Source organism: Artemia franciscana, chromosome 2 (assembly GCF_032884065.1).
Source record: "Artemia franciscana chromosome 2, ASM3288406v1, whole genome shotgun sequence".
NCBI classification, from domain to species: Eukaryota; Metazoa; Arthropoda; class Branchiopoda; order Anostraca; family Artemiidae; genus Artemia; species Artemia franciscana.
In genome coordinates, this window is record NC_088864.1 from 30,261,397 (window position 1) to 30,279,912 (window position 18,516).

An 18,516-nucleotide genomic window follows, 5' to 3' on the forward strand; every position below is an offset into this window, starting at 1 on the left:
AGTAAAAGAGGCATGTGTAATTTTTGCAGAAATGATTCTATTTTTAATTCCGATATTTTAAAAACAGGTTTAAACAGAAACATTAAACTTATGTGAGTGGCAAAACAGCGTGATGTTTTTAGTACGTATATTTAACATAATGGTATTTTTAATAATTGCACTTAAAACAGCAATATTCTTTAATATTTAAAAACAAGTTTAGATAAAAAAAAATTAAGCTGAGTTGCTAACCAACGCATTAGTTTTAATAAGTTCTGCGATTCATATTATTTTAATATTTACTTTTATAAAACTATACTTTTAACATTTTTAAACTAGATCCGTATCATAAATAAATTACAGTCACTAGCTTAACAATATGGTCTTCTGCAGAATTTAGGTCAGTCCTGATTCCAGGGTCGGACCTGAGTTTCTCAAAAGTTACCAAAATACGCCTGAGCCTAAAACAAGTTTAACTTTTAAAAGGCGAAATCTTTAAAATTAGAAAAGAATCATTTCTTAAGGAATCAAAGCTGAAGCGTTCAATTCCAAAAATGTTCTAGAAACAGAGGGTATGTTAATGCAGACCAAAGAAGACAAACAACTATATTAGACTCAACTTTTCTAAAATACGCTCTAATTTCCTATCAATTATTCCTTTAAACTTTGCGGCTTTGTCTTATCATACAGTTTAATAACAAAAAAAAAAAAAAAACAATTTTAATGAAAAAAAAATACCAAAACTGATAAATTTTTAATGAGACAGTAGACTTTGCAAGAAAGAAAAAACTGATTTTTCCGCCTTTATTCAGTTCAGTGTCTTAACAAAAGTTTTATCCGTTTTCAATATTCTCCTTGCAACTCTACAAGCCATCCCCCAGTGATGCTTCCATTTCTTTAACCATCCAAATAACATGCGGCATCTTTTTCAGCAATATAATAACTTATGGAAGCATTTAACGAAAGCATTGAGTCCCCATTTAGCAATAATATCTGTCCTCCAAGTACAATTGTTACACTATGAAATAAAACAAAATCGCTTACGGATGGATTTAATGAGTAAGGTGAGTGGTTAACCAATTCAAACCCTAATTTTTGGACTTTTGACATTGAAACTGCTGACGTGCGGGATGCCACAGTGCCTTGGCAAACAAGCGTTTTTTTTCTGCAAATATGGCCATTTTACCATAATTTCTGCCTTTTTAAATTTATGTCAAGAAATTTTTTCCCCTTTGGGAATAAATGAAATGTTCATAATCAATGAACATTTGGGAATATTCCTTTGAACGTGTTTTTGGTCTAACATGTGCAAACACAGCGCTCGATGCGCAAAGGACGTTCTCATGCCTAAATATTCATTCCAATTTGTAACAAAAAATTTTCTTTGAGATTTTCATAATCTCTGCCATTTCCTTCACTTTATTTTGGCGGTCTTTGAGGATCACTTTTTGACGATTTTATCGTTTTGACGTTCGGAACGTTCATTGTCTCCCAGGCTAGTAAAGCCACGTATAAAATCAACTACCCCAAATTTCAGAGTGGTATATTATTATACAAAGTTCCATATATAGCGTCCGTCCCATCTTTGGTTTGCCTTGGGCTTGCGTAGGCTGCATAGGTTGGCTTACCAAAAACAAAATTTAATGTTCCAAAATAACAAAAAATCTCATTTCGACTTACTGAAGCGATTGTCAAACAACATTTGCACCTCCAAACAGACTGAAATTTCGGTGAGATCCTATCAAAACCCATTCCATTAAATTCCGTAGATTTTACTGGTGACTGGTTCCATCTACATTGCAATCGGAAACTTTTCGGATCAATAGCATACAAGAGATTTTCTTGAAAAAAAACTTAATTCGTGTAACTTATTCAAATGTTTCTATATTATAAATAAAAGCATGTTAAAGTAGTAGAGAGTAAGCCGAATGCTCGTACAGAATCATTAAAATTAGCTTATTTAAGCATTTGCAATTTCAGGAATCCTCTTTTAAAAGGATTATAAATAAAAAATAATAACGTATGTTGAACAAGGATTTGAACGCATCATGAACATTCATAGTGGGAGCGTCTTGCACCATAAAATATTTTCATAAGTGTTGATCGGCGATAGAAAAATAAGCTTTTTCGTTGTAGATTCATAAAGTGAAATTGACTATTGATTCTACTAATAATTCTTTAGTCTAAAATCGGTGATTTTATTGTAACAAGGCTATATGTCCAAGAATATTGTAACAAGGATATATATATATATATATATATATATATATATATATATATATATATATATATATATATATATATATATATATATATATATATATATATATATAATCTTTAGAATAATTTTTTGCTCCGAGAAGGTAAAGACCCACATTAAAACCTACAAAGAGCAGGAATGGAGTCATTTAATAAATCAAACTTTCTACGAGCAGAGATTACTATGAATAAATAAATGATACACAGAACGGACATAAATTAAAATGAAAAACAAATCATACTTGAAAAATAGAAATCACCGTGAATGAATAAAAAATATGAAAGAAACAAAAGTTAAAATGCATAATCGGTCATACTGGAAATAAAATAACCACACATAACAGTATTCGATTAGGGTGGCTGCGCCTTCTCTTTACGCTTAAGTTGTACAGTTGTAATTTAGAAATATTTTCTCATTCCAATTCAATGGCCCTTGTGTTAGAGCAGTTGCTCTTAAAGAATTCGGACAAAAGTCAAAAATTGATGTTGCCTGCTCTTTACTTTCATACATGAAAACCATTTCTTTTTTTAATTAAAAAAAACAAACAAGCTTTTAACTGCAAATACGGAGCGACATTAAAACTTAAAACAAACAGAAATTATTCCGTATATGAAAGGGGCTGTCCCCTCCTCAACGCACCGCTCTTTATGCTAAAGTTTGACTCTTTCTCATAACTCTACTTTTTAAAACAATAAAAAACTTTAGCGTAAAGAGGGAGGCATTGAGGAGAGGACAGCCCCTTTGATATACGGAATAATTTCTGCTTGTTTTAAGTTTTAATGTCGCTCCTTACTTGCAGTGAAAAAAATTGTTTCTTTATTTAATTTCTGAACGTTTTGAATTAATGCATGTTTTGATTTTGGCTCACCACATATAAATAATTAAAACAAAATTTGCATTTTTTTTTTTTTTTTTTTTTTTTTTTTTTGGCTAAATGGCTTTCTCATATTTTCGTTAAGATTCTATGACTTTTAGGGGGTGTTTCCACCTTTTTTCTAAAATAAGGCAAATTTTCTCAGGTTCGTAACTTTTGATATGAAGACTAAAGTTGATGGAACTTAAATATTTAAAATCAGCATAAAAATACGATTGATATTGAGCCAGGTCACTCCTTATCACAGTTCGTTACCAAGAACTGTTTGAAAACAAAATATGTATATTATTCTATTTTTTGGCTAAATGGCTTTCACTTAACTTTGATCGGACGATTTTGAGAAAAAAAGGGTGGGGGAGGAGGCATAGTTGCCCTCCAATTATTGGTTACTTAAAAAGGCAACTAGAACTTTTAATTTTTTACGAACTTTTTTATTAGAAAAAAATATACGTAGGCAACCTTACAAATTAACTTACGTAACGAACTTCTATATTCGTATATTTTTATTACGTATATGAGGGGGTTTCCCCCTTGTTAATAGCTTGCTCTTTACACTAAAGCTTAAAATTTGACCCAATTCTTTAAGAATGACCACAGAACAAAGGCCATAGAACAAATTGTTGAAATTACTAAAAGTACTGTAGCGTAAAGAGCGAAGCATTTAGGAGGAAATGAACCCCTCATATGCGTAGTAATTTCTGTTCGTTTTAAGTTTTAATGCTGCTCCTTACTTTCAGTTGAAAAAACTTTTCATATTTATATTTATATTTTTTTTAAATAATGCTAGAAAATCCTGTGCCCCCATCATGGAATTCCTCTTCCCCCATGACAAGTTCCTACAAGGAAAGATCCTTCCACGTAGCTCCCTCCCCTCAACCACCCCCCCCCCAATCAAAAAATCCCCCTGGAAACGTCTGTACACTTCCCACTAACCATTACCGTATGTAAACAGTGGTGAAAGCTTGTGACTTGCAGCCCCTTCCCCGGGGACTGTGGGGGAGTAAGTCGTCCCCAAAGACATAGTTTTATGTTTTTCGACTATGCTGAACACAATGGCTATCTCAAAATTTTGATCCGTTGACTTTGGGAACAAAATTAGCATGGGAGGGGGCCTAGGTGCCCTCCAATTTTTTTGGTCACTTAAAAAGGGCGCTAGAACTTTTGAGTTTCGTTATAATAAACCCTCTCGCGACATTCTAGGACCACCAGGTCGATACAATCACTCCTGGAAAAAAAATACACCGTGATCGGTCTTCTGGCAAAAAATACAAAGTTCCACATTTTTTGTAGATAAAAGCTTGAAATTTCTACAGAGGGGTTCTCCTATACGCTGAATGCGATGGTGTTATTTTCGTTAGGATTCAATGGCTTTTAGGGGGTGTTTTCCCCTATTTTCCAAAATAAGGCAAATTTTCTCAGGCCAGTATCTTTTGATGGGTAAAACTAAATTTGACGAAATTTGTACATTTAAAATCAGCATAAAAATCCGATTCTTTTGATGTATCTCTTAGTATCAAAATTCCTTTTTTTAGGCTTTCGTTTACTATTGAGACGGATCGCTCCTTACTACAGTTCGTTACCACGAACTGTTTGATTTCCGTCCATTTTTAAGAGCATATTCAAGATCATCTTAAATGCAAAGAGGGTCAACACTCACTTCAAACCCGACTCTTTAAATTAAAATTTAACTACGGCACAGCATCACTTCCAGAAAAAGATCTTATTTTAAGTATTTGCTTTTCGAAATAAAAACATAATGCCACTCATCCTCGATCAAGTTCATTTCTGTGATGATGTCAATTCTGTTATTATTATCATTCTAATTTAAATCTACTGTAGAGTATTGGTAGAACTATACCTCTTTTTCTTATTTTTTATCCCAATGATTATTTCTTTGATTAAATTTTACAAAAAAAAGATCATAGATTTTCGTGACGTAATCTTTATTGCAAAAATATGGATTTCAAATATCAAAGAAAGAAGTTTAGGAAAAATATTACAGAAAATATTATTTATATTTCTATACCATAAACACTACTGAACTGAAGTAAATTTAGATGATTGTTTGATTCTTTTCTCAGGGTGGCAAGCGTGTCCACCAGTCTCAAGGTAATTTTGAAAATGGAAAATATTGGTCGTGCTAGTTTGGGTAAATAAATATAATTTTTATTATTTTCCCCTGCCAATTCTTCAAATTTTTTGACGTAGACTCCTTGTGGGAGATCATAAAATCGTGACTTTTTATAGATTCGCTAATTCCGGCAACGAGATGCCGATCTCGTTGCCGGAATTAGCGAATAAGGAACATAGGGAACATGGAATGCTCCGAACAGGGAAGCATAAGCATATGTATGGAGAAGATGGAATATCTAGTAGCAAGTGCTTGATATGATAGGCCACATCATATCAATAAAGGCTAACTTTCAAAATTTTAGTAGGTAAGTACACAGCGTGATAACCAATCGCTTTTTAAATAAGGCTACATACGGGTGAAAAATTACAATCTGGCCAAATTTTCGTTAACTTTAAGAAAAAAGTACTTGATCTAGATGAAATAAAATTTTCAGGAGTAGGTATTGGGTCAATTCCTGAGATATTCATTTATGTAGCCCAACTTCTTTCAGGAAATATTAAAGAAAGTCAGAAGTGCTTCAAAGTTGCAATTTCTATCAAGTGTGCGTGAATTAATGCAAAATTTTTGAAGATAAATTGTTAGTGACCTTTCACGGTCCATCCAACTAACGAATGTTGAAGCAGTTTAGGATAATTTTTGGAGCAGGTATGCTTTTTTCTAAGCCAACAGGTAGTGGGGGGTGGGCAGTATATCCAATCCTGTAAATTATGTACAAATAGAGTGGTAGAGTTGGTTTTAAAAACCATTTCCGTTTTTGGAAACGGAATATCCTAGATATGGTGAATTAACCCAAAATTTTAGTAGGTATACATAGTAGCTTGGGGTAAGCAATTTCTTTCCGGCCCATCCTTTGTTAACATTTCAAAGAACTATCATAAAACTTTTTGGAAATACCTTAAATATTAACTTCTGAAAGTCATTGAATGCTTATTTCACCTAAATCAAGTAATTTCACCTTACATATTAACGAAAATTTGCCTGGAAAGAGATTGTCTAACCTATGTAGATTTGTCTAACCATGAGGTTCGTGGTTCAAGATTCGCTGGTCCGCTTTCTGAAACTGGTAGTTACAACACAATTGTTTTTAGATGATGAGAGAAAACCGTGATACTTAAGTGTTGAGCCAATAAGACTGGTAGGCCCACTGAAAATGAAACAAAGAAATAAAACAACTTAACCTGTTCCTTCATTGCAGGTCGCTTAAGAACCGGTTTAATTCTATCTAGAACTTCGAAACAAATATTTTCACCCTCTTTATCACAGTCTAACCACAGAACAACATAGGTGGCACCTTTAGCTTCACGTGATAGATGTGCTGGTATGCGAAGCTTCGGATTAGCCTCCTTCTTTTCTGTAGGACATGAGAAGAGTTCAACCTATAACACATAAAAAATTACTAGTCTATCCTACATCTCAAATACAAGATCCTTTTACACTTTGACTGCATAAATAATTAAATGATTTCGATAGCTTAATAACCAACACTCATATTAATAGGTTTCTGCCTTAAATAGCCTTTTTGGAAGACGATAAAATTTCACCTATGGTAAATTCTTTCTTTTCTTTTTTGTCAATCGAGACTTCTCAGAAGACTTTCAGTTGTATTTTATTCCATTTATAGTATATAAATATATTCCATATATTCTCAGTTTTATCAATTTTTGCTTTTATTATATCTCTAGTGAGCAGATATATTTTTTACAATATTTCAGCAGAAAACTGGTCCAATGTCATCGTAGTACACATTGTAGATCACAACAGACATACACGAAGACAGGGAGTGGACTAACCTTCTGAATAACTCTCTTTAAACGACCCCCATTCCCCCCCCCAAAAAAAAAACGTGACAAAAAATACCCTTTTCCGTATTTTTGATCCCCCTATCCCAAGTAAAATCCTCTGAAAATGTCACAAAAAGTAAAATTACAAGAAAAATGCTCTTCTGTAGGAATCAAGTCCAGGTTCGATGCTGCTTTTCTCTACAATCAAGTACAGCACATTATCTATATACACATAGGTCTAAACTTCAGAAGAGGAGGAGATGTGTCAGAGCATTTTTCCTATGGGTGGGGTTAAAACTGTAGTATGTCCATTTTCAGACAACTTTTTACTGAAAATTGATGTATTTTTTTAAAGTTAATTATTTTCCAGAATTTGTGTTTCCTCCCCCCTCCTCCTATCTTCCCTGTGTGCAGGTGTGGCTCATTTTTACCTGATTAGCTTATGTCTGTAACATGTGGTCAGAATATACAAATTAGCATCTGCTCTTCAAATACAGACATGGACGTACACGGAGAGGGCAAAAGCTTATTCTGGACATGCTGAAAAATTTTAAACTTGGCCTGAATGTTGATAGATGTTTACCGTATGTCACGCACACAGGGGAGCTTTCAAATTTTCCCCCCTCCCAATTTTTGAGGATATTTACTAAACCAAACATTTCACATTAATTTGAAGGATCCTATTTATTTAACTAAAGTAATCAAGAGTTATAACATATTAGTAAGCACTAAAAGCATGACAAATATGTTTTGAAACATGAGGACATAAAAGTTAGAAATTTTACCTTATAAATTGTGATTATATTTTTTTCTATGGAAACAACTAGTGATTTAAGTGAAACTTTAACCGAGCTCTAGTATAAGAAAGATGACAAGAGTGAAAATAGTAATTATAATGACAATAGCTTGATTTCAGTAGTAAGTGAAATGATAATGGTATTTATTAGACGCAGAGTTGTTGCAGATAAGGTCTTAAGAGAAAAACGTAAGTAATTCCTTAGACCACAACGCCTTGAAAATGAGAATAAGCAGATATATATAGATAACAGGTAAAACTTCTAATTAAGATAGCAAATATTAAACTAGAGAAGGTAAGGATATTTCATTGTTTTGTCAGAAAACCTACAAGAGACGAAAGTTTTTCTCTTCTCTTTCTTGAAAAAGAACATTTTTCTTTTTCTCTTTTTCTTTGTTGGTAAAGCCATGAAGCCGGAAGATTCGAGCATTTTTTTTTTCTTACTGTCTTATTTTTCTTACGCAACTAAACCCTTGTTTGCCCTAACCCAAATAAATTCTAATCATTTGCCTCAACCCTCCTTCTATCCAACTCCCATTTAACTCAACTTACATTTAAGTGAACCCTCGTTATAACTCAACAAACATTCAACTCAACCCCATCATTATCCCCCAAAAACATCCAATCTAAGTTTTGAGATAGCTATTTGTTCAGCATAGTTGCAAAAACTGTGTTTCTGCAGAGGTCAACCCCCCCCCCCCCCCACACACACACACACACACAAACACACACCACAGACGTCCTTATGGCAAAGGCGGTAAATTTGCAAAGGTATTTATTTATTCATTCATCCAAAAGCTTGTACGCATAACATACAAAATGAAAATCTAAAACTGGCAGCTGCTAGAATATTTAACAAAAATCAATGGTAAACTTATGGTTAACAATATACATCACTGTAAAAAGAGGTATTTACTAACTCAGTCTTAAAACTAGGAACAGTACAAGCAGTGACACAACTATCAGGTAATGAGTTCCACAGTTTTATTGATCTACTTACAAAAGACATCTCACCTATTTTGGATTTTGGTGTGGGGGAGGGGGGTAAAATTTCAATGCGTTTTGCCTGATTGTCGTATAATGGCTTCTATGAAAGAAATTTTCCGAATCCAAACCTACAATGCCATTTACAATACTGTGGCCCCTGAGAACGGCAATCCTAACGCCTCTAAACGTTTTGAATACGACAAATGCATCAGGTAGGGAATTACCTTTGTAGCAGATCTTTGTACTGATCCAATTTTCTTCCTATCATCTTTATATACTGGAGAGCAATATTAAAGCATAGGGCGAACCTTTGACTTGTATAGTTTAAAAAAAATTCACATTAAACTTCAAAATACTCTTTTGATTCTAGACAATGTAAACCGTACTATAACTGAGACAATCCTCGCATGCTCATCAAACTTTAATAACGGATCAAATACTATGCCAAGATCGCGGATAGTCATCGCCTCTGGTACATTGGTGCTACCAATCAGATAGTGAGAATGCAAATTTCCAACCAACTGCCTAAGGAGATAATGCATAACGGCACACTTTGAAGTGTTTAAAACCATATAGTATACCCTGCTCCATTCGCCTAAACTTTCTATATCCTCCTGGAGTAGTTGTTCATCTTGTACCGAGAAAACTTTCCTATACAGCTTCACATCATCAGCAAAAATTTTAACATAGAATTTCTTATAACTGACGGTAGATCATTTATATTTATGGAGAATAAAATAAGACCTAAGCAACTACCCTCTGGAACCTCGCTACTAACTATTATACTTGAAGATTTTTCCTGACCATCAACAACAGCTTGACTTCTACCAATCATGAAACTTCGATCCACCTACGTGTACGCTACCGAGATTTTGGAGTTTTCGAAGAAGCTTAGAGTGGTATTTTTGTCGAAGGCCTTAGAAAAATCGAAATTATGCAATCCAATTGATCACCTTCGTCAGCAAACTGTTAGAAATCTTTTATGACCCCCAATAGTTGCGTACTACATGAACGCTTCTGCTTGTATGCGTGTTGTGCCTCTGACCATAGTCCATTTTCTTCATAGTTTAGCCGTATGCGATTAACCAAAAATTTTATCCATTATTCTGCAAAATATTGAAGTAGTAGAAAATGGTCTGTAAGTTAGACAAAATCACGTCTACCAGACTTGTATAGCGGCTTCAAAAGAGCTTCTTTCCATCTACTTGGAAGAGATCCAGCCGAAAACGACTGATTGAACAGTATGACAAGCGGCTCGCATAAAACAGATGCCAAATTTTTTAACATAATATTTGTAATACCGTCAATGTCCGGGCATTTTAACTGTATCCATCGTTCCCAGTGCTTTCAAAACCTCAGAAATAGAAAACAAACGGTCGTCAGATACTCCATTCGGACTAGTTAAATCACTCCTTATATTAAATTCCGATTCATGTTTTGTCGAAATCTCTGTTTCAGAAACTTAAAAACTACTATTAAAAATACAGTTGAGCTTCTCGGCTTTACAGACGTCCTTTTCTATAAGATATCTATTTTTTTTTCTATTTTATACAATGATTTAAAAGCGGGGGGGCGGCAGCCACCCAAGTTCCTCTCCTAATTCCTGTACGAGGAGTACAGGAATTATTAAATTACATCCACCATGGATTGTAGAAAAACGTACAGAAATAATATGAAAAAAACTTCGTTTTCTTAAAGAGTTAAAGAGGCTGCGTCCCAAAGTCGAACCTTAAAACGTACAGGAATTAGAAGAGGCAGTTGGGGGGCTGCCGCCCCCCAAACCCCCAGCTTTTAAAGACTCTTTGGTACAGGTTTTTTTGTGGGGGGACTTCATTGTTACTAATTACTAGTTTCGGCGCAATGGTTCTCCTGTCCTCTTGTGTTTAACATTTTTCGAAGTTATTCCATTATTCATTCATTTCAATTTTTTGTTAATTAAAAGAGGGCCTTTCCGAAGCCATTTCGCGGATAAGCTCCTGGGCCCTAGGGGACCTTAACTTGTGAATTTCAGCCCGATCGGACAACGTTAAAGGGGGGCTGGGGTTGACAGGTCGAAACTTTCGGCCAGATTTTCCCCATGAAGGAAAAGTTGGAGGGGGATGAAATTTTGCAGGTTTCTTAGTTAGAGCTCGGGCTACGAAATGCATACCTCCCCATCCCTCTGCGACCACTGGAACCGAAGATCGCTTAACATTGTCGTGTGTCGCCTCTTTATAGAGGCACGAGTGTGCCTCCTTGAATGGTACCTTCCCTAAAAACACTGAACGATGGTGACTTATCTCCTGAAAAATGACCAGCATACCGCCAAAATGCTTTCGGATTTTTTTTTTCAGAATTCCTAATCAAAATTGACTCAAGCTTCCGCCTATTGTCACGTAAGTTCGGTCGCATGATTTCTAGCTCTTTTATAAGTTTCCATATTCGCATCAGTCCTATCAGCAATGAAGCCTCTCTAAGCTGCATTTTTTTTCATTTTATTGCTTGGAGTACTGGTTTAGAAAGCCTCACTCTGTTTTTAAACCTTGGGCAGAAATTTATTTTGGGGACAATTTTTTCACGTCCTTGTGATATTGCTTTGAGTAAAATATTGAAAATCACACCTAACGATAAATCAGGTTTCCTAAATTCATCACAAATAAGTCAATAATAAATTTCTTAAACACATCATAATCAGCTTTCGCATAATCATATGGTACCTTCGACGATTTAACTTCTGGAATAGATAATCTTAAAGTAATTTCTAAAACAACGTGATCACTCTTTCCTAATGGCGGGCAAAAAATCAATATTTAATACAAAATCACTCGACTTGGTTAAAACTAGGTCTAGTGGAGAGAGTCTGATCAGCTCTGAACCATGTTGGCTGAATCACAAAGCTGAATAAAATAATTTTCAACAACAGCAGATAGACAACTTTGATCCCTACTATTCTCAGAAGCTTCCGTGCACAGATTTTGCCAATCTATCTTTGGCAGATTAAAATCACCAACAACTAGGACTGGACAACTATTTTTAGACAATTCACGAAAACACTCAAAAAACTCAAACTCATCATTTAACGAAGAACTTCTATAAAACGAACGCAGCCAAACGAATTATATTTCTAGGGGCAGTAACATGCACATCCAGACAAATAGACTCAATTAAATCAGGGGACTGAAAATCCTGCACTATACTGTATGATAGTGAACGAGATATGTACACAAAAATCCCTCTCTTTGCTCTCACATTAACTTCAAGGGAATAACCGTTTAAGGGCAAATGGTAAACAGTTGGATCACTGCAGTTCTTTGGTAAAGCTTCCGTGACTACTATAATATGTGGATTTCTCTCAGAGATTTTCGCACTAAATTCATCGAACTTATTGCATAAACTGTCAGCATTAGTATACAAAACACTCAACTAATCAATTTTGAACTTGTCCTTCCTATGGGGCACAAAATTAGCCAACTTCGAAAGTTCTGGTCCATTACTGCCAAGACGTATTTTCCAACCTTTTTCGCCGGGTGACATCTTTTCCTCGAATTATATTTGCAATGCATCGTAAGTCTTTCTCAGCAAGTTCTATATAGGTTCGATTATGATATATCTCGAACTGAAGACGTGGATCTTGAAGTAATTTCATGTTCGATAGGAGAAAATGACAAGCCGCCTCACATTTTACTGGGGATCTAAAACTGAACTTAATTGGTCTAACTTTATTCTCTTGCGTTTTTCCAAGCCTCACAGAAAAACTGCACCTAAAGGAGCAATATTGAAATACTTCGTCGTTTAGAACGGCCAAAACGGCGAAATTTTGTTCTCTTCTTGTCTGCAAATGCACGTTTTCTGCAATACCGAAACTGTCAGATTTTTCTGTTTGTGAATAATATCTGACGAGTATTAAGAGCTTTTGATAGATGGCGTAGCACTTGCCTCAAGCTTTGTTGTAATGTCTGCAGAAGTATTTTCGCTGAGATTTTGTAATTTTTGTTTATCTGTTTCTATCACTACTTGCTTGACATCATCCATAGAGCATTTGTTTTGAATTTCAATTTCAAGGTTCGAAATTCTTTGAATGATAGGATCCAGTTCCTTCTTTAATTCAAATTTGAATTCTTCTTAAAATAGAGCGAAAAAGCAGCTCATCTCAGTGCACACAATTTCTCACATCTCCCTTGCAGTGACAACTTCGTCGTTCGGCCTTTTCTGTTTGCAAATTAGACACCTCCAGACTGAATCCAATCGCCGAATCATGTTTGTGAAAAGCTGATATTCTGGTTCGTTCATTTCTACACAGTCAACACGAAGCCCTTTTTCACAGCCATCACACAGAAGTGCTGCTAAATCATCCATTAACTATTTTTTGCAAGCTTTGGACGCATCTATCAATTTTTTTGGGGACTGCCGAACCCTTTTTGAACTCGTTTTCAGAACGAGTAAGTCGCTATCTCATAGCCATAATCTGGCAACCCTACCTGAAGGAAATTTGGGCTGCAGAGGTTGGGCTGGTCTAATAGATGATTAAGGGTTTCAAAAAAAATGTTCAATTTAGTCTATTCTGTGTACTAATTCCAGGCTTAGTAATTTAGAACACAAGAGTCACTAGTAAGCAAGAAATTTTTAACCGAGAAATTTACCAGCTGCTTTTTTCAGTGTTGCCACTGAAAAATTAAGTATTTTTGAAAAGCATTAAGGTGAAATTTCATGGTATGTTGAGGGAAAGTTAAACGATATGAAATAAACAATATGGATACAGGTTGTCAAAAGAGGGCATCAGCAATATCTTAGGATCAGCTCAAGAGTGTCAAATTGAAACTTTCAGGGCATGATGATGAGATTTTCAACTTAACAAAAGGCAACATGTGCATACTACTACTACTGCTATTACTAATACTGCTTGTGACCATTACTACTTCTAAGAGCATTTAGGTAAAAATTTTAAGGAATTTTGATTGGCAAGTTGGTTTTTTACTGTTCAAAACCAGAAAAAACGAAATTTATTGAAAAAGGAAATGTTGGCAAGTTTCTTTTTATGGATACATTTATTTTGTAGTTAATTCGTTCTTAGATTTCAGAGTCTACGTTTAGAGTCTGTGAGTCTGTGTTTAGAGTGAATGTTGAGAGTTTGTCAGAGCTGACATTGGAAATTAAGAAATTGTCTAAAAAGGGGGAATCCAAAAAGAGCATCGAAACGGGGGATATTTCCCCTCAATCAGTTTTCCACATCCCCCTTAACATGTCCCAAAAGTTTCAAGCTAATGCCCTCAGCCATTAGATAGATATTATTGATAAGCTCTTCTGACTACCAACTCTGATAAAATTAAGTCAGCTACTATTTTGACTCATAAAGAAATATTAATGCTACAAGCCAATTTGTTTTCTTGGCAATATTTAAGCTGCAAAAACAAACAAAAGTAGAAACAATAGGAAAAAATTTTTCAAGACAGTGGAAATCAATTCAGTGGATATTTCGGCCCTATGTCCAAGGTCCGTCTTCATTACAATATGAGAAAGAATATATATATATATATATATATATATATATATATATATATATATATATATATATATATATATATATATATATATATATATATATATATATATATATATATATATATATATATATATATATATATATATATATATATATATATATATATGTATATATATGGGTTGGGTTGTTGCCTCTGAATTATTTGTCTTTATTATTTTTTTATTGTTTGGTAAATGACGACTTATACTTATTGACGACATGACTGCCTGTCCATGGATTATTCTTTATGGTTGATTGTGTATGGCTATGCTGTTTGACCTATGTGATTGTATGGATGAGTAGGGTTAAGGCCTCATTCAAGTGCTGGTCTATAGTAATCACTAATTTAGGAAAACAGTATTCCTTTTCTCCTTCTGTCTCTTTTTTTTTATGTGTTTGTGCCGTCTTTTTCTCTTTTCATGATATATACATATCAAAGAGGTGATTTCTCTTTTCATGATATATACATACATACATATATATATATATATATATATATATATATATATATATATATATATATATATATATATATATATATATATATATATATATATATATATATATATATATATATATATATATATATATACATATATATAAACTTACATGAAAATGTCATAATTAAAACTGATAATTGAAAAAACAACTTTTTAAAAACAGCCCTAACATCCTTACTTCCCCGAAGTTCAACCAGGACTGATAAAAAGAATGGAGTGAGATGATGGATTCATTCAAACGAAACAGAATAAAATGATTAAATGCAAGTTTTCAAAGCTAACCTTGCGTTTTTAGCAGCCTGCTTCAAAGGTTCTGATTCTTATATAAATGCAGAAATAAATTTTATCAGAGATATCCTTTTTGGTAATGGATAACCATTCCTTTTGTCAATAAGATAATTAATCCAAGACTAAAAAGACATTCTCGTAAAATCGAAGAAGATATTTCACAATGTGAGGCTACTGATAAGCCCTTAAATATTATATATCTTCCGCATATCCCAAAAATCACAACAAAGTTAAAAAATATTTGCGCCAAAAAATAATCTGTATATAGTTTTTACTAATAATTTTGAAATCATTAATTTCTTAGATTCCGGTAAAGATAAAACCCCAGTTACTCACCAAAGAAGGGTTTATCAAATACCTTGTGACTGTGGAAATTACTATGTTGGCAAGAACCATCAGAATCTAGAAAAACGACTACACCAGCATAAAAAAGACATAGACTAAGCATTCAAGTAGTTCCAAATAGTTTCAGTAGTTTCAAGTAATTCCAATAACCCCTTTGATTCTGCTTTAGGTTGGCATACATTTAATAATCCCTCGCACACGATACTTTTTTTAAAATCTTCACTCATCAGTAATGATTTGGGGATAAAACAGGTGGTTCGGGAATCAATCGAAATTAGTCTCAAAATAAATAATAACATTTCTTTGAATAGAGACTTGGGGGAGTACTCACTAAATTCTTTACATTCAAATTTAATTTAAAATGATCTAACAAAATATTTTACTAAGCCAATTTGTAATAGAATTAGACCAGTTACAAAAAGACCTTTGAGACAGGCTGCTAAAAACGCAAGATTAGCTTTGAAAACTTGCATTTAATCATTTTGTTCTGTTTTGTTTGAATGAATTTATCATCTCACTTCATTCTATTTCTCAGTCCTGGTTGAACTTCGTTGAAGTAAGGATCCTAGGGCTGTTTTAAAAACTTAAAAAAAATTATTAGTTTTAATTCTCACATTTTAATGTAAGTTTATATATATATATATATATATATTTCTTTCTCGTATTGTGCTGAAGACGGCCCTCGGACATAGGGCCGAAATATCCACTGAATTGATTTCCACTGTCTTGAAAAGTATTTTCCCTATTGTTTTTACTTTTCTGTTTGCTTGTTATGGAAAGGCAGTGTGGTCTTCGTCACTTTTTTGGTATTTAAGCTTGAAAAATTAGTTCCTTTAAAGCATAGCTGAAAACAGTTTATAAATAGAACCATGTCATTTATTTGGTAGTGAGGGCCAAGGGCCCAACGCTCCACTAAATAGAGAATAAGTGAAGGTTCTACACTGCATATCAATCACACTAGCCAATATACTAGTTTCCATTCTCGATTAGCCCTGGTAAGCTCAATTTAGGTCAGGGTTCAATTATTGTAGATTCCATCAAGTGTGGGAAACTGTTTTTGGAAAGTCATCCTTGAATCAATTTCAAGAAATGTCATTTTTTGTCACAGATCTTCTTGCATATAGATCTCAAGGATAGCTGAAAATTAAAATGTTGGTACCTTGAACCTTCACCATGAAATGTCTCTTATTAGCGAGTTGGCAGATGTACCTACCTAGGTGTATTCTTGATTAATTTTACATCTAGGACAATTAAGGAAAAAATTAACAGGAGAACTTACAGGATCTACTTTACCCCAACTTTTATACTTTTCTGGAAAATCTAATGACATTACATGACCACACACTGAAGTCATTTTAAACAGGACATCCTGGCCAAGGAACTTCCCTTCCCACTCATGGACAGAACAAGCTCCATTTGACCCTATAATTGACAAAAAGAAACATCAAAGAAAAAAAATGACACAAAGTACAGGAAAATGACAACAAGTAGTACCTTTCAATTTAGGATAAAAGTTTAAGTTTAGAAAAACATTTTTTTTTAAATTTAAAGTAAGGAACAATATTAAACGTAAAACAAAAACAAATTATTCCATACATAAGGGGGATGCTCCCTTCTCAGTCCCTTGTTGTTTACACTAGTTTATTAATGCTTTAAAAAAAGCTTCTTATTCTAATCAAACAAAGAGCAAAGGGGTTGACTGAATTGACTGTTCTAAGCATGAAAATTCAAATAACCTATAAACTGTCAATTGGAAAATGGCAAAGATCAGATAAAAACTTGAGAAAAAAACGACAAAGAAAATTAAATACAAATGGAGAAACAATAGATTGAGAAAAGGGGGAAAATAAGCAAAGGAGGGAGAAAAATTACATAACAAAATTGCAAAAAAGGTGTTGAGGAACAACCTTCATGGAGGGAGATAGAGGGACAACAGAAGGGATGGAGTTCCATAGTAGAATAGATTGATGAACAGGAGACCTCTCAGCTGCATTTGATGAATGTTTAGGTACATTAGATCTGAAAAAAGAACAACACAAAGAAGAAGACAACCTACCTGAGTATGTCAGTGAAAAAAAAATGGCTGTAGAGATAGTGGAAGTGTACCCTAAAAAGTAAAATGTGATAAATAAAGATTACTTTTATCTACAGTGCGACCCAGTAGAGTTGTTCCAGCATAACTATTTAGATCAAAAGAAGGTTATAGCTGACAGAGAAGAAAAGTAGCCTTCACCACCCTATTTTAGGCTCTTTTAAGTGAGCACAGAAGAGATTGGTTAGTACTACCCCAGACACAGAAAGTACTACACCAGACAGAGAACTTGAAAGGCAAGGAAATATAAAAGCATAATAAAGAGGAAGCAATCTGGTTAACCTGGGGGTAGAAATGAGTAAATCTGGTGTAACATTGAAGACATATGGAGGATGAGGGAATGGGTGTGAGTAAAATAGGATTTAAAAGAAAGAAAACAACCAAGAAACACAACTAAAAAATTCACACTAGTAGAGTCTGGTAGAGTATTGTTCCCTTAAGTCAGGATGATTGTCTCTTTTACATTAAACATACGATAAGAGGTCCTGAAACGTACAGCAGCACTCTTCTGGCTATTAGGAGTCCTATCATTCAACTAGCACCACTCCTTCACTTTATTTAGAAGACATTGAGCTACAAAAGTGGCAGATGGTAGGTTCACTGCAGCAAAGAAAAAGTTACTGTTGTCAGCAAAAAGGTGCATATGATGATGAAGACCTTCAACACGATCGTTAATACAAATTAAATATAAAAGTGGTCCAAGCACAGAGCCTTGTGGGACACCTTTTGATATAGCCAAAGTAGAAGAAGAAATGCCATTAACTAAAGCATGTTGAGACCTCCAAGAGTGGTAAGACCTTAACCATTCTAGTGGGGTTCTATACACTTCAAATAAAGACAGTTTAGACAGAAGAATAGAGTGGTCAACCATGTGAAATAGCACACAACCCTTTTTCCAGATTAACTTACACAAACTCTGTACCATCTAAAAGTGCATGCAAAGTAGAGAAAGAGGGATGAAA

At 34.1% G+C, this 18,516-nt stretch overlaps 1 protein-coding gene across 3 annotated transcripts in view; it reads right to left on the bottom strand.

Annotated features, from left to right (window-relative positions):
• Positions 1–18,516, bottom strand: part of LOC136040032 (DNA topoisomerase 3-beta-1-like) — a gene marked incomplete at its 3' end in the record, with an annotated part of 49,825 nt that overhangs the window by 25,606 nt on the left and 5,703 nt on the right. For 2 of the 3 annotated variants that reach the window (XM_065724099.1, XM_065724105.1), the window contains 2 exon segments: positions 6,426–6,623; positions 16,742–16,884. In XM_065724099.1, the coding sequence (XP_065580171.1) occupies positions 6,426–6,623; positions 16,742–16,884 (341 nt within the window). 3 annotated transcript variants of the gene reach the window in all.